At 51.2% G+C, this 23,102-nt stretch overlaps 1 protein-coding gene across 2 annotated transcripts in view; it reads left to right on the top strand.

Moving 5' to 3' along the window:
* Positions 1–23,102, top strand: part of ASAP2 (ArfGAP with SH3 domain, ankyrin repeat and PH domain 2) — a 153,203-nt gene that overhangs the window by 112,642 nt on the left and 17,459 nt on the right. For both annotated transcript variants that reach the window (XM_061154787.1, XM_061154788.1), the window contains exons 12-19: positions 15–102; positions 3,305–3,353; positions 3,431–3,597; positions 6,111–6,244; positions 13,840–13,934; positions 19,556–19,745; positions 20,450–20,535; positions 22,036–22,151. In XM_061154787.1, coding sequence (XP_061010770.1) covers positions 15–102; positions 3,305–3,353; positions 3,431–3,597; positions 6,111–6,244; positions 13,840–13,934; positions 19,556–19,745; positions 20,450–20,535; positions 22,036–22,151 — 925 coding nt within the window. The remainder of the gene's footprint in view (positions 1–14; positions 103–3,304; positions 3,354–3,430; positions 3,598–6,110; positions 6,245–13,839; positions 13,935–19,555; positions 19,746–20,449; positions 20,536–22,035; positions 22,152–23,102) is intronic.

The following is a 23,102-nucleotide window of genomic DNA, read 5'->3' on the forward strand; positions in this document are numbered from 1 at the left end:
TTGTCTTTCAACAGGCTAACCGGCCTCCCGCAAAGCTTAACCTGTTAACCTGCCAAGTGAAAACCAACCCTGAGGAGAAGAAGTGTTTTGACCTAATTTCACGTAAGCTTCTTTCTCAGACACTCGGCTGCAGAGAGATTATTTTAAACTCTCGTCTAGGGCATCAACCCCATTTCAAACAGTGCATTTTGAAGAATTGGTTTTCATGGAGAAATGCCTTTTTTCTGGTGACTGCGTCCTCTCTTCCTCCCCCTGGTAACTACGGTCAGCTTGCTGGTCTCTTGGGTTGAGGACAGGAAGCTGCTCCACTCAGGGGCTCTGTAAACCCGCCACATCCTCTCCACTTCCCGGGCCTCCGGTTTCCTCTTTGTAAACAAGGAGATTGTGCTAGATCAACCCTCCAGCCTATAGTCCTTTCATTGTGAAAACAGGGCGACTCTGTCTTCAGAGCTCCACTGACTTGGGGGTTGTTAGAAACACTGTCATATTGGCGTGATGCGGCCCCCAGCAGAGCCCTTGAGACCCCCAGGTTGGAAATCGACTTGTTTTCCCACCATAGAATCAGCGTTTCTGCTCCTGCAGGCTGCTTGTTTTGGAGGCACACCCAGAAGAACCCCACAGTCTGCTCCTTTGTGGCGTGAGGCCTCTCGACCTCCCCTGAGGATGAATGCTGTCTTACTAGCCTCAGTCTCTCCTCAGATCGCGAGGCTTTTAAAGACGTGTGTGGGGTTGTATTATTGAGGCTGGGGAGTTTACTATGTAGTTTAATGCTCACAGCCCCTGGAACGACCAAGGGAGACAGGGCAAAGTGAGAAGACCCTGGCCTGATGAGCCTCCTGAGAGGCTGGGGATCGGCCTCCGGACTGATTCTTCCTGCTGAGCAGGTTGCTGGGGGCAGGCATCACCAAGACACCTTTGTTCTCTTAACACACGTGCGTGGTGGAGGAAACAAGTTAAGCTACAGATGGACAGCAAGGGTGTGGTTTCGGGTGTGGGTCCACCAAGCCCCCAGGAGCTTCCCTTCCTCCTGAGCCTCACCCTGCAAAGCCAGCTTGACTCTCTCACCCAGAGAGCCCAGAAGAAGAACAGACGGACCACTGGCTTCAGCTTTTTCACTGCAGGATCCTCCTCTACCCATCTTTCCCCCAGAGGGAGATTGCCGTGCTGATCAAGCTGTCAGTGAGCCTGGCTGCTCAAGGAGGACGTTCCTGTGGCCAGGCCAGCCATTCCAGGAGCGCGTCTGACCCCCTTGCCCTCGATACCCTCCCCCCTCCCCCCATTTACAAATCCAAGTCCTGAGCTGTTAGCCTCAGATCACGTGGTCCACCCGGTGGGGTGGGAGGTACAGAAGCTGGAGATGGTCTGGGTCAGTCTCCTAAGTGGGATGGACCCTCAGGGTCCACACGGAAGGCAGGTGGCCAACTGGAGTCCGAGCCCACAGTGGAGGAGCAGCCCAGTCCGGGACCTGGCATAGCGGGGTTCCGACCACATCCTGTTGCTCTTCTCCCTCCTGCTGAAGCTCCTAGATACTGTTCTTGGTGTAAAGGCATCTTGTTTAGTGTGCATGCCAGGGAATTCTTACTTGGCAGTCTTCACAGAGAATTTCTCCCGATCCCCACCATTCACGTGCTAGAGCACAGAATTAGCTACAGACGTGGGTTGCTGTCTCCCCACCCTACCCTATCTCCTTGATTTTCCTCGGGGCCTGTGCCTGGTCTGACCATGAAGTGACTTGGGGAGAATGGAGGGTGTTAGCCTGATGTCAGACTGGGGCCTCTGGACAACCTGCCGTGGCAAGGGCTTCCCCAGGACCCGGGGTCTGCTTGGGGTGGGTGAGGCCCTGCACCCCGGGTAGACTGGAGGCGGGGAAAGTGGCCTCTCCTCTCTTCCCAGCACCTGGCAGGGACGCTCCGCTCGGCCACTAACATCTGCACTGCAGGATCAAGTTTATTTTTCTGAACTTGACGCAGTTCTCTTAAACCCTGTTCCTTTCCTCAGTAACAGGGGTGGGGGTAGGATTCCCCCTGGGTGTCAGAAGAAAGGTAGGAAGAGGCTGGAACCTGGAGTCAGAAAACCTGATGCACTCGTTCCTACCCCTTCACCTCTCCGGGCCTCAGCCTCCTCTCGGCCAGCGCACCAGAAGTCTCCTGAGGACTAAAGCGCTTGCACAAGTGTAATAACAGCAGCGGCTGGAGATGCCGTGTTTGCTTTCTTTGAGGGGCATCGATGTTTATTGTGAACCCTGAGAGAGTACACGCCCTGCCTGTCCCTGCCCTGCTGTCTACAGAACTTGGATCTCCCTCACCCCCTTTTCTTTCTTTTTTTGTGTTTTAAATTTAACTTTCTTTTTTACGTTGTTTCTGGACCGATTGTAGACAGAATTTCTGTATATCCCTTTTCCAGCCCTCCTAATACTGACAGCTTAGTACAGAACTGCCTAATGCCATTAGCTCATTAGCATTAGTCACTCAGTCATGTCCGACTCTTTGCAACCCCATGGACTGTGGCCCACCAGGCTCCTCTGTCCATGGGATTCTCCAGGCAAGAATCCTGGGTGATCCTACTCCAGGGGATCTATCTTCCTGACACAGGGATCAAACCCACGTGTTCTGCATCGCGGGCAGATTCTTTACTATCTGAACTATCTCCTGACCATGTCTGGAGCTGTGAAAACCAGGATGTTTGCATGGCTGCGATGCCCGTAACTGAGAATCTTATTCTCATTTTACCATTTCCTCTGTTAGTGTCCTTTTTTCTGTCCCAGGGCTTCACATTGCTACTGCTATTTCGTCCTAGTCTCCTACAGCCTATAGCGGTCCTGTATCTTTCCTTGTCTTTCGTTACTTTGATACTTTGAGAATTATTGATCAGCTTTTTGGTCACCTGGCTCTCAGTTTGTGTTCCTCTGATGCTTTCCCACAACTGGACTGATGTTACACATTTTGGGCTAAGAACCCAGAAAGCTTGTAAGATCCTTGCTCTAGAAAAGGGTTTCATACTATTCAAAGGGCCATAGCAATTGGGGACCAACTCAGCAGCAAGTTTAAAAAAAAAAAAAAAGACTTGTTCTCTTTAGACTTGAATGGAGGAACAGAGGCGGCTTGCTAATTTGCATCACAAAGCTACAATTTCCAAGCCAGGGCCTGCCTGCGAAGGGGTGGGAGTGCCTGATTGTATACAAATCATTGACTTCCTAGTGGAGTTTAGACTCTTCCCAAGGTTAATTACAAACCACTTTCTTTTGGAATAGTGTGTGAATTACTGTCCAGGCTTCAATTGACAAAAACCCTTCCTTGCCCTGCAGATGACAGGACGTACCACTTTCAAGCTGAGGATGAACAGGAGTGTCAAATGTAAGTTACGCGGCGGAGGAGCCCGGGACGGGCCATTGTCCTTGGGATTTAACAGAGCGTCACTGTTACTTCTCTAGATGGATGTCTGTGCTGCAAAACAGCAAAGAAGAAGCTCTAAATAACGCATTTAAGGGAGATGACAACACAGGGGAAAATAACATCGTCCAGGAGCTGACGAAGGAGATCATCTCGGAGGTCCAGGGCATGACGGGCAACGACGTGTGCTGTGACTGCGGGGCGCCAGGTGACCCAGCCGCCCCCTCCCAGCCCAGGGGCTGTGGAACCTGGTCACGGATTTTTTGCTGTCCTGTCACATGTCCAGTTCAGAGCAGCCCAGCCCAGCCCCGGCTCCCTGAACTGTGTGCAGAGTGGGGAGAGGGTGTCTGCCTCCCAGCCCCCAGGACAGGCCCCAGAGGGGAGAGAGCTGAAATTTATAAACGCTTTCTGAGAACTGGAAACAGAAGCACACAGCGAGGGTGAAGTCGGGGTCACCGGTCACTGCTGGCTGGAGGCTGCGGCTCCTTCCGGGGTTTGATCCACCCTCTCTTTGTACCACGTCTGCGGCAGCTTTAAGCCGCTGTCTCGCCAGTGGCCCTGGAAGAGCCACTGGCTTTGTCAGATGGCGGTTTTCCTGTTTGGAAAGCGAAGGGACCAGTCCAGACTGCTTGTGGGCCTCTTCCAGCTGCCGTGTTCTGTGAAATGAGCTTTTTATTTCTGAGTTTTGATAAAGCCTACTGGGCTTCCTGGGTGGCACTAGTGGTGAAGAACCTGCCTGCCAGTGTGGAGATGTAAGAGACGTGGGTTTGATCCCTGGGTCCAGAAGATCTCCTGGAGGAGGGCATGGAAATCCACTCCAGTATTCTTGCCTGGAGAACCCAATGGACAGAGGATGCTGGGGGTGACAGTGCATAGAATTCCAAAGAGTCAGACACAACTGGAGCAACTTTTTAACATTCGCTGGGGTTTCATTTTTAATGGACAGAAATTATCATTGTAGATTTTAACAAACAGTACTTTAAAAGTTTAAAGAGTTGGCTTACTCTTATAATTCAGATGGAATAGTATTGGTCAGGGGAGCTGCAGAGTAGTGTTTTCTGAATATTTGTAAAATAGGAAAGGTTGTGGCCTGGTTAGGATGGCCACTTACCTTCTCGTTCCTCTAATTCTGTGGTGATTCTTATTGAAAACAGAGCAAAGATAGAGTGGACAGTTGAGACGTGCCATGGTGAGGGGCGGGGGGGGGGGGGTTCCTGTTAGGTTGGAGGCTGTATTTGGGGGTAATTTGAAGAATTACCTCCTGAGGCCTTGGACCATTAATAACACGTCTTTGGCAGGTGATGAGGTGGGTAGCAAAAGTAGTAAATCACACTTTTTTCTTAGATGAGGACATGTAGTACTTGGACTTCTAAAACACTCTTGTAAGAAACAAAGTCAGAGCTACAACATTTTTGTTTTAAAATGCTAAGACAATGCTGAGACTCTAAAGTATTAATAGTCTACTTTAATATGACATGACATATTAAAGCATGTGTCTACTAAGCATGACACAGTTGATAACAGCAGAATAGGTCCAGAAAAGTGGAAACACAGGTGCCCAGAAGTGTTTCCAAACTCAAATAAAATTTTTATACCTTGAACATTTTAAAAATAACTTCAAGATTCACATGACCAAGGTTACGGTATTTACCTGCAATGAGTTTCTGAGGGCAAACAAGCAGTTCCAAAGAGAATTGAACTTCTGGACTGTGCTCACATGCTCAAGTATGTTTTATTTTGAATTCCGAGTGTTTCAGTAAACCCAGCATGCAGCAAACCTATCTTGACTGCTTAACTGTGGCACGTGGTTAGGACACTTTCGCAAATAAGTGAACATGCAATGCGAGCTGTGTTTGAACCTGGGTAAAGGCAGGACTGCAGTCTGACTCCGCAGCGTCAAGGAAGGCCCCTGGCCTCTCTGAGCCAGATCGTGAAGGCACCGGCCCTGTGTGCGTCCAGATCCTCCTGTGTGTGTTAAATGAGCTATTAAAGGAAAGCACCTGTAATTTCTGAAGCTCTTGTTACAGGTGGAGCTGTTCCTACTGTACTCGCTTCAGCTCTGTGCTGAGCAGAGCTTGGCATCAGCACAGAGTATGTGTTCTCTGCTGGTATTGTTAGCGTCTTTGACATACAGACATACGAATTAAGGCTGTCCCCCATGTGGCACTAGACTATCCCCTTTGCTGATACAACCTGGTGGGTTGTGGTCTGTGTCCAGGGACCCGTGACGGCTAGAGGGCACTGTGTCCTATTCTACACACAGCCCTGTCCCTTGGGAGCATTTATTAAATGAATGGAAGGATGGGCAAGTGGAGCTGTAGGAAGAAGGGGAACAGATATGTGCACCTGTGCACTGTGTGTGACTTGTGTGTGTACTCAGTTGCTCGGTCATGTCTGACTCTTTGCGACCCCATGGACTGTAGCCCACCAGGCTCCTCTGTCCACGGGATTCTCCAGGCAAGAATACTGAAGTGGGTTGCCATGCCCTCCTCCAGAGGATCTTCCTGACCCAGGAATCGAACCCAGGTCTCCCACATTGCAGGCAGATTCTTTACCATCTGAGCCACCGGTGGTAATTAGTGATAATGAGGGTTCCCATTGCACCTAGGATCTGGCTGCATGGTCCATCAAAACTCCATGTTGAGTAGTAACTATACAAGAACCAAGTCCTGACCCTGGCCCCTCCTTACAAGCTTCGGTGTTCCTCGCTGTCTTTGGCAGATCCTACGTGGCTCTCCACCAACCTCGGCGTTCTCACCTGCATCGAATGTTCCGGGATCCACAGGGAGCTGGGCGTTCACTACTCCAGGATGCAGTCCCTGACGCTAGACGTGTTAGGAACGTCCGAACTGCTGGTAAGCTTTAGGTCCCTTGATTTTGGAATTTTGGAGTGAACACAGATGAGCTGAATGCGAGGTTTCCATTTTGGTCTCCTAAAATTCCCCTGAGCCTGGTAGCTGTTGATATTGTCAAGTACATCTGGGTAATTAGAAACTCACGGGTAATCCCTCCTCCTCGGCTACTAGAGGTTGAGGGTTGCAAAGCTTTATTCTTAAATGACTAAAATGGAAGTGAACTCGTAAAGGAGCGTGGAGACTGGTATGAGTGTTGGCAGAGTCCGATTCTTCCCAGGCATTGAGAGGACATGGAGCCCAGAGACCGGAAAGACTCCTTCTCCAGAGTCGTCAGCCAGGTTCTGCTGAGTCTGCGGTCACTACCTGGCTTGAGCCTCGGGTGGACTTTTTCTCTGCCCCTTATTGTTTGCCTTTTGGGAGAAATAATGATATTTGCTTCTACTGCTTGTATTTCTTTAAAAAACAAACAAACGAAACTCTCATTCTTGGTTCAGAGATACACATAGCCATGCACTATAGATCACTGTTAGAGGTTGAAGCATTTTCTGTGAAGTGACTTTCAGAGCCTGGAGACTGTAGTCCCATCAAGGAACAAGTGCTTTGGGGGCACCTAAAGCATGAGCTCTTTGGAGTGTTTTCAGAGTCTGTAACTGCTGATTAGAAGGCAGTGTTTGAAGTTCTTTGTTGAGATAACCAAGCATTGGACAGTAAATATTAAGAGGATATTGATTACCATTGATTTTAATGTCAAGAGCAATAGTCTTGGCAGAAAATCAATTGCTGTGGTCAATAGACCTCTCGAGGGGCCATAAGTCTCATTGATGATCATTCTGGAACCGACGTGTCTGAACTTGTAATGCGTTTTGAACTATCTTGTCAAACAAATCCGTCGTGTCTTTCCAAGGAATTCCTTTATGGTCTTGAAAGACAAAGCTGGGAGAAATTACAGTGGGTTCTGGTAGCCCAGTTAGTAGCATCACTGATTAATTGAAGTTTAAAACTAAGCTATCCTTGGCAAGACCCAAGCAGCATATTCTTTGTTACATAGTACAGTTATTGTTAATGTCATAACACACATAGGCTCCGTCATAGATCTGTGTGTGCAGGCAGTGTCCTGGGTAACTGGAGACAGTGCGGACATGAAACCTTGGTACCTGGGGACAGCATAGACGTGAACCCCTCACGTGCATTTTCATTGAGCACTGCTAAACCAGGGCAGCTGCTATACAGCCCTTGTGGTTGTTCAGCTCCTCAGTCATGTCCGATGCTCTGCGACCTAGTGATTTAAAAAAAAAAAAAGAAACAGTGGGAAGTGTTAACTGGTTTATGTTGAGGTTTAACTGCTGATTTTGCGTGAGGCACTTTGCAAAGCTTTGTGTGTATTAGCTCATTTGCTCTTCAACCCCGTGGCCTTGGTGTATTATCCCCATTTTACAAAAGAGGAACTGAGGTTTAGAATGTTGTAACAAGCCCCAGGTTATGTGTTATCCACATACCAGGTCTGGAGTGGGGGGCCTCTTTAGTCAGAGCTCACACTCTTAACCCCCTAAGGCTCACCCCGTGGGGAGTGCATAAACCTCACTGCAGCCCCTCCGTGTCCCCCCTCCCCATCCCTGACAGTGTCTACAGCCAACTGTCTGGGAGGCAAAGACGTCCTGCTTTGTAGTCTGCTCAGTCACATGATGTAAACACTCCCACCAGGGCCATTTTCAGGCTACCGTGTGAATCACTAAATGAGCCATAAGAGAGGTTTGGTTACACACATATAGTTAGCTCACCCCACAAGACACTGTTGTTGCAAGTATCTTCAAAAATAGAATAGTAAGATGTAGTAAAATCAGAAGTGATGAGTTTTGAGGACTACTTTGTTTTTAGTATAATTTTTATATTAAAACCACACCGTAATGCTTTCAGGATCTTAGTTCCCCAACCAGGGATCAAACCTGGGTTCCCAGCAATGGAAAAATGCAGAGTCCTAACCACTGGACCACCAGGAAATTCCTTAGTGTAGTTTATTTGATTGTGAATTTATAGAATGTAATTTTTAATAATGACTGTTTAACAGCTGAGCTCGTTTAAGCTGGTGGGAGCCTGATACCAGCACATCTGTTACACCTGCTTAAATACATCTCAGAAATTTATCTGATGGTCTACACGAGACTGTTGCCTACTGCAGAGGGAAGTGCCAAAGAGGGTTGGAAGGAAAATGTTTCCGTCTCGATGAAAGGAGGAGGTGACCTCTGATCCCTGGCTCAGAGCTTCCTTCCTGTCTCTCAGAGCCTCATCTATGTAATCTCTCAGGCGTTTACAGTCTGACCAACTCAGCCATTGTGGAGAAATCCAGGCAGAGGCCGCTTAACTGACAGCTGCAACTATTTCTGATGTCTAATCTCTGCCTAAACTCCCTTATCTAAGCCTCTTTTCCTCCGTGATTATCAGAAAAACAAAAGGGCAGAAGCCTGAATCACGTGGGGTTTATTCCCACCCTCTCTTTGCCCTGAACTCTAGCCACTCGCAGGAGGGGGACGTCTCCCTGCCTCTCACCCCAACCCAGTTACTGCGGGCATGACCCGACGCCCAGACCCTTACTCCTCTGGTATAGATGGAGAGTGTGTGTCAGGTGTTAATAACACTGGTAAGGCATGAGAATTTCAAGCCTTTTTAAAGCACCCAGTTATTTTGTTTAGACAGATGCTGCCTGAACAAAAGATCTCCTGAAGGCTTGACTCATGCACGTCCTGTGTGTGCATGTATGTGTTTAGAATTCCACCTGGTGCATAGTAAGAACTATCAAGTATTGTCATCTCCTCCTCCAGAAAGATTGGAACAAAATCCTCCCAAAAGAATGATCCGCGTGTCGTAATGTGTGAATCCTCCAACTGGACCGACTGCTCCGTTTGTGAGCTTTTCAGGTTCACAGAGCCATGGTGTCAGGGTCCTGGGCTGGTGTGTTCATCGGAGTGTGTCTTCTGGGGTCGCACATGGTAACTAGACACTGTGTACTCTCTGAAAGAGATACGATGGTGAACTGGAGGAGGACTTGCTGGTGTATCCGAGGCTGCGGCCTGCCCCGAGCCAGGGTCCCAGCACCAGGGGGTCCTGTGACAAGAGACGGGGTTTTTGAACAGCCTGATGGAGACAGCAGAGACATGAGCAGGAAGCTTCGTTTCCTGTCAGCATTGCGTTCTGAACAGACAGATGCTCACCCTGTAAAATGCTGCCCCTGTCCTCCCGTATGGCCTCAGCGTAGCCCTCATGATGGAAGTCTTTAATTCTGTCTAAATTGTCTTGCAAACAGCTTCCCCTGATGTGGTGCTTCACCATTTCCTTTTTAATTTGTTTTTGTTTCAAGCACGCTGAAGTCCCATGTTTAGTCGAGTGGTTTTAGCAGCAATCTGTGAAGGTGGCTGGTTGGCAGTCATCTTTTCTTCCTTTTTCCTTCTCCTGGAATCACTTCTTATTCAGTGGAAGGAAACTGGGGTAATTGAAGTATTAAGTTGATTAGTTCAGGGAAGCTGTGCCATCTTAACTGGCGTGCACCAGCTTATTACCCTTAGATGTTAAAGCAACTCTACTTTCAGAAAGCCTCCTGAAAAGCAAAGATTTTAAAAAGATGAATTTCCTCCTTAAAACAGAAGATTATGATTTCAGCTCTGATTTTTAGATTGGTCATAGAACAGTATTATTGGTATGAGACTCCTAGTTTCATATGACCAGTTTCACATTGTAAGTGAAGTTACTAAAGAAAACTTCGGTGTTCTGTAATTGAATTTGAGTCAGTAATCTAAAGGGCTTCCCAGGTGGTGCTAATGGTAAAGTATTTGCCTGCCAATGTAGGAGACGTAAGAGACACGAGTTTGATCCCTGGGTTGGGAAGATCCCTTGGAGAAGCGAATGGCAACCCACTCCAGTATTCTTGTTTGGGGAACCCAATGGACAGAGGAGCCTGGCGGGCTATAATCCCTGGGGTCGCAAAAAGTCAGACACGACTGAAGCGACATAGCATGCATCCACAGTAATTTAAAAATCACCTAACATCAGAGAATGGGGTCAGAAACCCCAGGAGCACACAGTCCTGATTCAAGCCCATTTTGTGACCTCCTCATGCCTCCTTCTCCTGAGGTTGTTAACAAGCTATTAAATGTAAAGCAAATGAACTAACAGCTGGATCTGCAAGAGAGGGGAGAGGAAAACCCTCAGAAACTGAGAGCCTCCTTACAGATGACACCACTGTCTCGCTCGGGGCTGAAATGAAGCCATTCAAGCTACGAAGAGCAAGAGGAAGTAGCAGCATCAGCCCCCGTTTACTGAGTGACTGTCACGCTCCAGACGTTGTCCCAGGTCCTTTCTCTTATCTAGCCTGAACAAGAGCTTTGTTTTAAAAAGGTGGCTAAAAGGTTTATTCTTAAATCACAGTTAAGAACTTTTTAAAAACCACAAACCCTATCAGAAAAAATTGAGCACCAAAACCTAGACCTCTATGTAATGTATAGTTGCATTTGTCTTACTTACTAAGAAGTGTATTGTATACTTCATAAAATATATCTAAAGTAGACATTTTAAAGGCTCAGGGGAAACAGTTTTTTTCAGAGTATTTTTTTGTGCTCCCTTCTTTGGAGGCAGCAGGTTAGAGCTCACTGCTGTTTCTTAGCTCTGCCTACAAGGGTCAAGTTCTTTCACTTTCCCAGAGCCATTTTTGTCCATCTGTGTGCCATGCACTCCAAGCTTTCCAACCTTCTGGGACCTGAGGGGGCCCAGGAGATGACATCCCATTTTCCTGCGTGAATTTGGAACCACTTGGGAGATTGAAGGTCCAATTCATTGTTGAAAACCACTGCATCCGCTGACCTGGTTCCCACGTGTGGGGGTAGCTGAATCCCAGACTTGGACTCGGGGCCGAGGCGGGGCCAGAGGGGCAGACCCACCTGGTGCTGCATTCTGGGGGTATCCCAGGGGTGTCCGTCCTTCCGAGCCCCTCGGGCAGGGACGTCTTTTCTCTCACTGTCCTCTTCTCCCGGCACAAGTACAGGAAGACAGAATGTCTCGGGAATTGTGACCTTCCACCCGGAAGCATGAAAACAGGGCACCGGAGGCTCCCTGTCCTCACCCAAACTCTGGAAACCATCTCTAGAGAGAACCCACAGCCCCTTTCTGGCTCAGGGGCCCGAGAGGGTAGGTGCCCCGGGTCTCCAGGGATGTGTCACTGCTGGACCCCTTCTTCAGGTGCTTTGCGCATCAGGGAGACGTAGTCCCAGGGCATGGGGTGGGGGGTGCGTCTAGAGCAGAGCCCTGCTCTCCCACCATCCTGCTGTCTCCATTCCTGCATTGCTGGTTCAGCTCTCATCACAGGTCCCTTCCTTTGCTTTTTTGTTCACCTCTGTCTTGTTTGAGCCCCTTGGAGCAGGCCTAGAGCCCAGCCTGCCCGAGGGCCCCATGTGTGTTCTGGCCATCCCTGGGGCTCACTTCTCTGACGACATGGCTTGTAAGTGCCCCGGACCCCCCAGATCTGCTGGGGCCCCCTGTCCCCTCGACAAGGTCCCCCGTCCAGGGACAGTGCTCTGGGAGCAGAGGCCATGTGGGTCGGGGCTGGTTAACCAGCCTTCCTGCTGCCCTGGCTCCTGCCCTATCCTGCTGGGCCCCCGTCTTCTTGACACAATGCTGCACCCTCCATCTGCAAACGCTGTGCTTCGGCTCCTGATTCCAGACGGTTCTCTGTGGGCTAGACCATCCACTAGGACTCCACGAGGCTGTGAGGTGGCCCGTTGCCCATGCTGGGCAGCTGTGACGCACAGCCGTGGTGGCCCCCTGGACCAGCTGGCCCCTGTGAGCCAGCCAAGCCCAGCAGAAGGGAGGCAGCTCCCGATTCCCAGGAATCCTCCTCCTCCCCTCGCCCCCTCCCGTCTGCCCACGGTCCCGGGGGCTCCTGGGGGCGGTGCAGGGGCTTGTCCTGGCACCCCCCTGAAGGCGGCTATGTTTGGCTGTGGGACACCGTTCATGTTGTGCAGAGCGGTGGGGCCTTAGCAGGTGCCTGGCTCTAAACCGGGGCTCCGACACTGGGGTTCAGTCTAGAGTCTTGGTACGCCGCATCACCCTCTGTGGCATGCTTCTCTGATCATCAGCTTTGTCTCCGGAGACAGAGCAGTGAGGCGGCCTGGAGTTTTGCCACCAGAGGCCCCGGGACCCGGCCTGAGGCCCAGGCAGCAGCTCCTGAGAGCCTGGGGCTCAGGACATCCTGAACTTGGTTCACAAGGACTAGGAAGACTCAGGAAGGCTCCCCACCCTGATCAGGAAGCTGGCGTGTTTCTCTGTCCTTCGCACCCCACCCCCGCCACGACCCCCTCTCCATGTCATGTGACCGGCCACCAGGAAGTGTGGCTTTCTCCAACCCAGACCCCTTGGCTGTTCCTTCAGCCGCGCTCCCTGAGAGAGGCCGTTCGGGCACAGCCTAGCTTCCCAGAACATCCCGCTCACCTGTGTCCATGTGGTTCACTGAGGGCAGAAGCCCCGGAAGCGTCACTGTTCCCACTGTTGTTTTCAACATGGAAATGGGAAATGAAAATACTTGTTCTCTGCAAAGCACTGGGCCTGGTGTTCCTGTTCAGTTTCTTTGTTTCATTGGATGTTGAAGAATCCAGTCTCCATCGGGTGTTGAGCAGGGTGCTGGGGGTGGGATGAATAAGTCCTTGTTCCTAAGACCCCAGTCACCTGATCTTGCACTGGGCCCGGTGTTCACGTTCGGTTTCTTTGTTTCGCTGGATGTTGAAGAACCCCACCTCGGTCAGGTGCTCAGCTGGGTGCCAGGGATGGGACAAATAAGTCCCTGCTCCTAAGACACCAGTCACTCCGGATTTGTGCACCCATTCAGGAGTGTGCCAAGTGCCACTCTGCTGGGTGGCCTGGCTGCCACCAGCCATGGTATTTACGTGGTACCCGCCGCATCCAGCACAGAGCCTGTGTCAAGGAGCAGCGATGAAACCTGCTCCTTTCTAACTAGGTCGGGGGTTGATCAGCAAGTGAGAACCTTACCTTGAAACAGACGTGTTTTCAGTGCTTTAGTGTATTGAATGCTTTCACATAAAATCCCATTTTATCATTATTTGCAGGCTGGCAAGGTAGGTATCATCCCCATGTTTCTATTAAAAAACCGAAGCTCAGGGAAGCCGCCTTGCCTGTGGTCACAAAGCCAGTAAATAGAACCATGATTGAACGCGAATCTTGGCTTCCTGGCCCAGGTCCCCCCCTCGCTGGCAAGAGTAAAGGCTGTTAGATCTCTCTCAGCCAGAACGCAGGTTCTTCTTGGGGTGGGAGGTTGGGGAAAGAACTTGAGTTGAGCCAAGTTCCTGCTCCTCCCAGTCCACGGAGGCTTTCTGTCCAGGGAACGTTTTACGAGAGCCCTCCTCTGTAACAGGCGCTTCTTGTCTCTGGTTTTATGGGTACCTCTGGGGTTTGGGTTTTGTCCAACTTCATTAAAGGCAAACCGCTTTATTGCTCTATTTCTTAGCGACCATTAAATAAATCATCAGCTGTGTGAGTAGTGTGGAGCGGTGGAAGGTATTAATAATTGAGTGCACTGAAACAGACTTTTGTTTTTGCAGCTTGCCAAGAATATCGGGAACGCAGGCTTCAATGAAATCATGGAGTGCTGTCTCCCCGCTGAGGACTCGGTCAAACCCAACCCGGGCAGCGACATGTACGTATGCGGCTGGTGGGTCTCGCCCGCTGAACAAAGGTTGGCTTGCCCCTGGGCCCCCAGAGGCAGGGGGCTAACAAGTCTGGGTGTATCAGTTGTTGCTTCTTTAAGGAAGAAATCAGCCTGTGTTGTGTATAAAGTCTCTGCAACCCTTCTGGGTGTCTAAGTAGAAATTTGATGTGGCAGTTTTTCTTAGAAGCCATAGGCAAGCAGATTTCCCTGGGGATTGGGGGTTGGGGGGGAACGCTGAGTGTCACCCTCTATGTGGGCACAGCCTTGCCTCTGTCTCAGGGCAGGGTTGTTGCCCTCCCACCTGAGTTCTCTCTGAATTCTGAGCTGCTGAGAGGGTGGGTTATCACAGATAACTTGATTATGTCTGGTCCTCAGAGCAAATGTGGAGTGTGTTGTTCCCTTCAAAAAACTTTTTGTTTCTGTTTTAACTGTTGACATGAAACCTGATTAGGACATGTTCATGCCTCATCATGCACCCAGCTGGCCCACTGAGGCAGAGCTGACAGCAGGGGAATTTCCTACCAGTCTTATCGTATAAAGCATAAACCACCCAGGCCGCACACTGGTCCTTGAGAGAAGTGATGGATGACCGGGGGCCAGGGCAGTGCCTGGCCTGCCCCCCAAGGCTCCAGCCCTGTTCTCCCTGGGTGGCCTGTCTGCTGCACCAGGACTGGGGTGGTTTACCCGCTCTAGGGGGGCACAGTGGGGCAGATGGGGGTGGTCCCAGGCCAGTTCAGTATTTGAGTGGTATTGTTGTTCAGTCGCTCAGTCGTGTCCGACTCTTTGCAACCCCATGGACTGCAGCACGCCAGGCCTCCCTCTCCATCACCAACTCCCGGAGCTTGCTCAAACTCATGTCCATTGAGTCAGTGATGCCATCCAACCATCTCATCTTCTGTCACCCCATTCTCCTCCTGCTTTCAATCTTTCCCAGCATCAGGGTCTTTTCTAGTGAGGCAGCTCTTTGCATCGGGCGGCCAGAGTTTTGGAGCTTCAGCATTAGTCCTTCCAGTGAAGATTCAGGGTTGATTTCCAGTCAGAGTGTGTTTTGGCAGGAAAGGGGAAGCGAGAAATACGTGCTCAGGGACTTGCCTGGTGGTACAGTGGATAAGAATCTGCCTGCCAGTGCAGGAGACACAGGTTCGATCCCTGATCCTGGAAAATTCCACATTCCATGGAGCAGCTAAGCTTGTGCTCTGCAACTGCTGAAGCCGGCACACCCTAGAGCCTGTGCTTTGCAACAAGAGAGGTCATTGCAATGAGAAGCCCCCGCTCGCTGCAACAAGACGAAGCCTGTGTGCAGCCATGAAGATCCAGTGCAACCAAAAAAAATAAAAACAAGAAATAAATAATTAAAAAAAAAGACATATGTGCTCAGAGAGAAGAGAGAATCCATTCACTGAGACAGCCGTCCCCTGGGAGTAACCAGAGCGAGAGCTGCTGGCAGGGCTCCCCCAGGTGTCGGGCAAGGACCCCGAACAGTGGTGGGGAGAGGGTTTCCTGCTGTGGGGGTGGGTCTTTGGAAGCCAGGGCCACAGGATCTGGGTTCTTTGGCCTCGGGTGAGGTGACTTACCTCCAGGGAGGGAGCTTAGACAGACTAACGGGAGGAGCAGGTGTCCTGCATGTCGCACACCCTCACAGGTGTCAGCCTCGGAGGTGAGCGTGGGTGGGGTTGGCTTAGCGTTGGTCCTCATCTGAGTCCTGGAGCAGATGGCAGTGGTGTGGCATTTCCTTGAGATTGCACGAGGTGTGATTTTAGATTCCAAGCACGGGGCTTACTGAGTTGGTATCCTCTCCTGATGAGGATCTGAATTCCAAGTCTGTATCCTTACCCAGACCTGGAGAGACAACAGGGAAGTATAGAAACCTGCATCCTTCCCCACCACAGGAGCTGGGAGGGTTCATCAGCTTCCCCGGGCCCTTTTCCTTTAATAGAAAGAGAGGGACAGCCATCCCCCCGCTCACAGTCACTGGGACATACGTCAGGGGTGAGAGGGTTGCTCACCTCGTGCTTGGCTGGTGTTGGCAGCCCTTGTTGCTCCCTGTGGGTGTGGGTGCTGAGAAGTTCGGGTCCTCTCAAGGCAGGTGCCCGTGGAGAGGTCCCTTGACATGGGCTGACTGGGTTACGAGAAGGTCTGTTAGGACAGTGATGTCGTGGTCCCCTGGGGCACTTCACTTACTGTCTCATAGACACTTGCTCTCACGGTGAAGGGCGTGGTCTCCTGAAATCCTGTAGTATTGATCCACTTTGAACAAAGTATAAGACATGGTCACTGATTTCTTCCAAGTACCAGGGGTACTTTATAAAAGCAGAGCATTTGTTTTTTCTGGGCAAAAATAGTTCTAAAAAGTGAATCCTGTCTGCGTGGAACTCTTGGATATAAATGTTCCCTCTACACTGAGCCCCTGCCCCGCCTCCCAGCCTTGGCACCAGTGAAAAGGATGTTTACTCCTTTTTTTTTTTTCAAAAAGAGGGCAGATGACCAGTGTGATAGCACACTGGCACCCACGTGGATGCCCCCTCAGCTGAAACCAGTTGCAGGCATAGCTCTGTTTTAAAGCATTTCATCCCACTTTACATTGTACCTAGGTGTCCACATACTTTTTTCTACTGAATCTCACCTTACTCATGTTTGTTTGTCCCACCATAATATGTTGCTTGTGATGGGAAATATTCGTACATAAACAACGAAGCAATGAGTCAGAGGTGAAGCCCTAGCTCTGTGACTACTTCGAGAAGCTACTGTCTTAACTTCCAGATTAAAAGGAGTGCACTGCTCCTGGCTTTATCTCAAAGCAGCACACCATCTGCAGATGAATCTGTTGAAAGGGAAGCCAGAGACCGTCTCGTGGCCTGTGAATCCCCAGATGGGTTTGGGGGGGGTGTTGAGAGATATAAATAGGCAGGAAGCAGGGAGCTTCCTGCTCACTGAGGCCAGAACTGTTTCTCTCCTGTGATTCAGGGCTCTCATACACGCCCTGTCCTTTGGAAGTATAAGAAGCCTCCCTCTCTGAACACATGCCAAACACATTATTATTAAATTCATTGCTTTCCTCCAAAAGCCTTAACCTTTCCCAAAAAAAGAAGAGGTGGAGGGGTCACACTGACAGAGTCAACTTCCACCAGGAATCCGTGGGGCCTGGTGTGGTCCCAACAGACCTGTACCTGTGCTGGTGGAGGGACCACCTTCTGGGTTTGGGACCCAGAGCCTGGACAAGTGGATGAAACATTTAAAAAGTATAGGGTCCAGTTTATCACTAGCCTCTTCCTGAGGGTTCATAGTGATTCTGTCCCAAAGTGATTATTAGAGCCATCTAAGCCTTGATACCTGTCCAGCCCTGCCGCCCGTCATAAGAGACCTGTAGAGTTTCATCAGACGGGTTGTTGGTTTTGTCCAGCCGGGACAGTCACCAGGCAGCAGCCAGAGCATCGCTCTGGCCGGGAGCCCCTGCGAGGAGAGCTCAGTTCAGCGGAGCAGGGCGGCCCTCGGAGCTGCCGGGCTGCTGGAGGGCGTGGACTCACGGTCACAACGCTGTTGCGAGGGTGAGATGGACAGCACAGCTCCGCCCAACCTGTGGCCCTCAGTAACCGTCCCCTGTCGGGGACACGTGTGAAGTCCCCCAGCACAGTTCACGCGAGGCAGCGTCTATGGACACCCAGGTGGTGGTTTATTAGGTGAAGCTGGCAAAGTGTTGTGTGCCCCCGCTGGAATCCCGGAGTTGACCCACCTGCTTCTGAACCCTGGTGGGCTGCAGTGAGGACCCACGTGGGTTGACCTGGGGGCCTTGGGCCCTGACGATCATAGAAGCAGGTGCGGTGGGTGTAGCCCTGGTCCCCAGGGAAGGAGCGAGCAGTGCCCCGGCCAGGAAGAGCTGGTGGGTTCCCCCAGCGCCTCTTCACTCCGTGCTGCCCTGGTTACTGCATACGGAACCCTGGTCTGAAGGCCTCAGTGTGCTGTCTCTGTCTCTGTGATTCCAAAGAGGCCTGCGAACAGATGTCGTTGGCTTGTGCATGCCTCACAGGCCGTGTACACTTGCACAGGATGAGGAGGTTTGAGTCGCTGGCCCAGAGTCACTGGGGTGGGGGGTGGGGAGGCGGAAACACCTTGATCCGTGCTGAGTTTTTGTCTTGGAATTTTTAACAACTTGGTTGAAATATGAGTCACATACCATCACAGTTCACCCATTTAAAGTACAGTTCACTGGCTTCTAGTATATTCTCAGTTGTTCTTCCATCACCACAAGCAATTTTAGAACATTTTCTTCATCCCAACAGAAAGCCCCGTACCTGTAAACCATCCCCTACTCTGTCCCCTTATGCCCCGCCTCCCCGCAACACCCCCTCCCCCCAGCCTCGGGCCGCTGCTCCCCTGCTTCCTATCTCTACACATTTGTCGGTTGCGGGCATTTCAGTGAATGGAATAACACCACGTGTGGACTTGAGTGTTGGCGTGTTACATTTAGGATTTCAGGATGTTTCCAGGGTTCGTCCACGTGAGTGCTTCATTCCTCTTGTGGCTGAGTCGTACTCTTGTTATGTGGACACCACGTCTTTTTTACCTGTTCATCAGCTGATGGACCCTTATGACTTGGATGTCATGGGTAATTAGCATTTACTGTCCCTCAAACACCATGTCTAGGTTTTTATAGTTGCTGTTGGCTGCATGTTATGGTCCTTGGAGTGAGATGCTCAGTCCTCTGGACCAGGAGCCGCTGTTTTTCTTGCTCCATCTTTCGAATTCATCAGTACTTTCCGAGGCCCTAAGGACCTGCTGGGAATGCAGCAAAGTGTCACCTCATGTGCTTCGCCCAGGCTGTGTGCATTTCACAGATAAGAAGATTTGGGGTCACGTACTTGCCCAGGGTCACTTGGCAGTCTACAGCGGGGGGGGATTTTGGCTCCCCTGGATTTGATGCCGCTCCATGCTCCTTGGAGAGATGGGGTCTGTGCCCACAAGGCTAAGTTAAAGCCTTGAATAGACCATGAAGATGGACAGCTCGTTTGATTTCATGGGGCACATAGGGAACCTGCCTGCCAGGCATGGTGCCCACAAACAGGAAAACAGCCTTCCCTCGCAGTCTGCCAGTCCCCCAACCCGGCTGCTCAGCCCTTAGACCTAGACCTTGATACTGCTTATCTTGGGTGTCCAACCTCCTGAAAGTGCTAGAGGCAGGGTGGACGCTGGTGCTGCAGGGGAGTCACATGCTGCCTGCCTCCTGCTCTGTAATTTTCTGCCCATGCCGCTTGTTACCATGTTGTGGTTCAGTCACCAAGTCAGGTCCAACTCTTTGCCACCCCATGAACTGCAGCATGCCAAGCTTCCCTGTCCTTCACCATCTCCCAAAGTTTGCTTGAACTCACATCCATCGAGTCGGTGATGCCATCCAGCCATCTCATGCTCTGTCACCCACTTCTCCTCCTGCCCTCAATCTTTCCCAGCATCAGGATCTTTTCCAATGAGTCAGCTGTTTGCATCTGGTGGCCAAAGTATTGAAGCTTCAGCATCAGTCCTTGTTACCATGAGGGGGTGGGATTATTTTAACTCATTACAGGTGAATGGATGTTAAGACCCTTAATCATTTACAGAGCAGTTATGTTTGATTTCAGGAACGCAAGAAAGGACTACATCACTGCCAAGTACATTGAGAGGAAATACGCAAGGAAAAAACACGCGGATAATGCGGCCAAACTTCACAGTCTTTGTGAAGCTGTGAAAACAAGAGACATTTTTGGATTACTTCAAGCATACGCCGATGGTGTGGATCTTACAGAAAAAATCCCACTGGCCAATGGACATGTAAGAAAGGACATGTAAAAACAGAAAGGGTTGGGAGGGTTGATGGGGAGTGACAAAGCAGTGTCATCAGAAGTGCTGACAGTGTCATTAAACACCCTGAGCAAAGAGGCAGTGAGTCCTGGGTGAGTGTGGTTGATTCTTCAGCCAAACTGTGGTGGCAGCTCTGGGGAGAGAGTCCATCCCTGGGGGAAGGAGCCTTTTCTCAGACGCCTAAGCTTCATCATGTTGATGATGCAGGGAGGGGGTCAGAAAGCTTGAGAGGACTTTGCAATGAAACCCCCGCAATTTTTCATTCTTTTCCGGGGAGGGAGGAGGACGAGGACCAGTCTCTAAATGACAGGTTCCCAAGGGCAGATTTTGCCATGGAGATTGGCTTCCCTGGTGGCTCAGCTGTAAAGAATCTGCTTGCCAGCATAGGAGACTCAGGTTTGATCCCTGGGTTGGGAAGATCCCCTGGAGGAGAGCATGGCAACCCATTCCAGTATTCCTGCCTGGGAAATCCCATGGACAGAGAGCCTGGCAGGCTACATACAGTCCATGGGGTTACAAGACACAACTTAGCAATAGGTAACACATTTTAGAGATAGGTTTTTCAAAGGACAGACTCAGAGGCTTTTAGAAGAGAAATACATGCTTTCACTTGCGTTGGCCGCAGAACTGAGTGTTCCCCTTGGGACTCTGGAATGTTTCTGTTTGGTCTTCAGGAGCCGGATGAGACTGCCCTCCACCTTGCCGTCAGGTCCGTGGACCGGACTTCTCTCCACATTGTAGACTTTTTAGTTCAGAACAGGTAGGTGTCCTGAAATCAGGGCTGGTGTTTGATTTTGCTCCTGGGTGTTTCTAGGGAAGGGATCAGGGTTTGCCTCACTGCTTCCGCAGTGTGGCCAATGTGCTAGAATTTCCTCAGGTGTGACTAGGAGTTACGGGACAGCGAAAGGGCTTTAGGTGTGGGGTGTTCCCGTGCAGTCTTAACCCCTTCTAGTGTCTGCAGCATCCAGCTTCTGTTGTCTGGGGCTCAGGGGGACACCCCGTGCATAGGTCTGCTGAATTCTGAGCCCCTGGAAAGCATCCTCTGGCTGTAGCCCCCTTGACTGTCAAGTGGGGAGTGGCCCCCATGAGGTCAGACAGGGCAGCCCCCAGGCTTGTCCTGTGAGGTGGGGGGGTGGTCCCGATGACATCCGGCAAGGCATCCCCCGGCTTGTCCTGTGAGGTGAGGGGTGGTCCCGATGACATCAGGCAGGGCAGCCCCTGGGCTTGTCCTCTGAGGTGGGGGGGTGGTCCCGATGATGTCAGGCAAGGCAGCCCCCGGCTTGTCCTGTGAGGTGAGGGGTGGTCCCGATGACATCAGGCAGGGCAGCCCCTGGCTTGTCCTGTAAGGTGGGGTTCCCATGACGTCAGGCAGGGCAGTCCCCAGCTTATCCTGTGAGGTGGGGGTCCCATGATGTCAGGCAGGGCAGCCCCTGGCTTGTCCTGTGAGGTGGGGGTTCCCATGACGTTAGGCAGGGCGCCTAGAGCAAAGGGAGAGGGAAGCAGGAAGCAGGGCTCCACCTCCAATGAGGGCCGAGGTCAGAGATGAGGCTTTTTTTTTTTTTTACTGAAAACGTAGCTGCTTGGAAAAAAGGAACAGTGAATGTGGCTGGTTTCTTCCTGTCGGGATCCTGAGGCATCATCTCCTGGTGATCCCTCCGCGTCCCCACGTGTCTGTTCAGGGTGGAGCCCTGCTGTCCCGCTCAGAGCGTGACGTCCAGTGGGCTGAGTGGCTCGTCCTGGGATCGCCCGGTCTGTTCTGTGTTCTGTGTTGGCAGATCCCCTCGTTCCCCCGGAGCCTGTTTTCAGGGTGGTCCAGGGCGAGCCAGCTCAGAGGAGCCTGGTGACTCTGAACTTTGGAAAAAGTGGCTTTTCCCCTTCCTGGCAAGAGTGTCGTCAGTAGGACGAAAAGAGCTCAGCCCAGCCTTCCGTGCAGTGGGACACACTGGGGGGACCTTGGCAGTGTAGCGGGAGGGACCCTGGTTCACCTGCTTCTCCCAGCACCTGCTCAGGGGTATACAGGTGTCTCGCCCCCTTTTTTTGGCTGGCTCTGCCATCGTCGTTTATTCCCCGATGGCCTTAAGCCCAGGCCACCTCCTGCCACAAGCTGGGCTGGCGCTGTGGCCCCCCCACCCTGGAGGAGGACGAGAGACCCTGCCAGCCACGAACCCGGGCACCGACTGCCTCTCCCACTCCCAGACCCTAGTCTTCTGACCTGAGACTCCCCTGTCCTCCTCTCTCTCTCTGCGTCCGTCCTCGCCAGCGGGAACCTGGACAAACAGACGGGGAAGGGCAGCACGGCCCTGCACTACTGCTGCCTGACGGACAGCGCTGAGTGCCTGAAGCTGCTGCTGCGGGGCAAGGCCTCCATCGGCATCGGTGAGCCTCAGCCCCGCCTCCTCCTCCTCCCCGACCCCTCTGGCCACTGGGCTCCGGGCAGAGCCTGGAAGCTGGCACCACCCAGGAAGACAAAGCCCGCTCTGCCAGGCTGCCGCGGTCTGATACTTAACAGCAGTTTTCCTCCGCTGTCTCATGGACTTGCCCCCATGTTGCTGGCGTTTTCTGGGCCATGAGAGGCAGAGGATGGCCTGCAGCTGTTAACCGGTGGCCAGGTGACCCTGGACAAGGTTCAGGCATCTTGCCCTCCTCTTTCTGACTCTACCTTAGATCAGACTTGGTCCCTCACTGGCCCTGGGTGGGCACGTTTACTGCTGGGAGTCACTGCCCACTGCCCCTCTGTTCACTGGCATGGAACCTCCTCCATGAGGGACCATGTCTGCTTGGCTTCCGTCACTTTCTCCTCGCGTAGCCCTGACCTGCAGCTGGCTCGGCACGGCCTAACCCCCAGGACATCTGGCTGTGATGTGTCCTGGGGAGGAGCTTTGAAGAATTATCAAACGAAGAGCCAAGACTGGAAAAAAGCTCATGCCTGCTTGAGAGCCGAGTATTTTTATTTTTTAATTAATCATCCAACCTCATTGACTGAGGTTTGTTTAGAAGAAAATACACAATTCCAAATTTACGGACTACTTATTAATAAAAGGAGGTGTAAAGTCTTTCAGCCAGGTTCCTGGAACTAGATTAGCAGTGCTTTTGGTTAGAGAATTACCATGAACTGCTTTACTCAGTGAATTACACCTTGGATGTTTATTTTTACATTAGTTGGCTTAACTTTAGTGCTTTTACTTTCATGATTAGTTCAAACCTTGTCTTTTAAAACCTTACTGACTGCACACTGCTTAGTTGTGTATGATTTCAGAATAGTTCAGCCCCGACAGGGGCTAAGTCACCAGAATTCATTAGTCAGGTCCAGTTTCATTTGGGCTGCTT

The sequence above is a fragment of the Dama dama genome, chromosome 11 (genome assembly GCF_033118175.1).
Source record: "Dama dama isolate Ldn47 chromosome 11, ASM3311817v1, whole genome shotgun sequence".
Classification (NCBI taxonomy): Eukaryota; Metazoa; Chordata; class Mammalia; order Artiodactyla; family Cervidae; genus Dama; species Dama dama.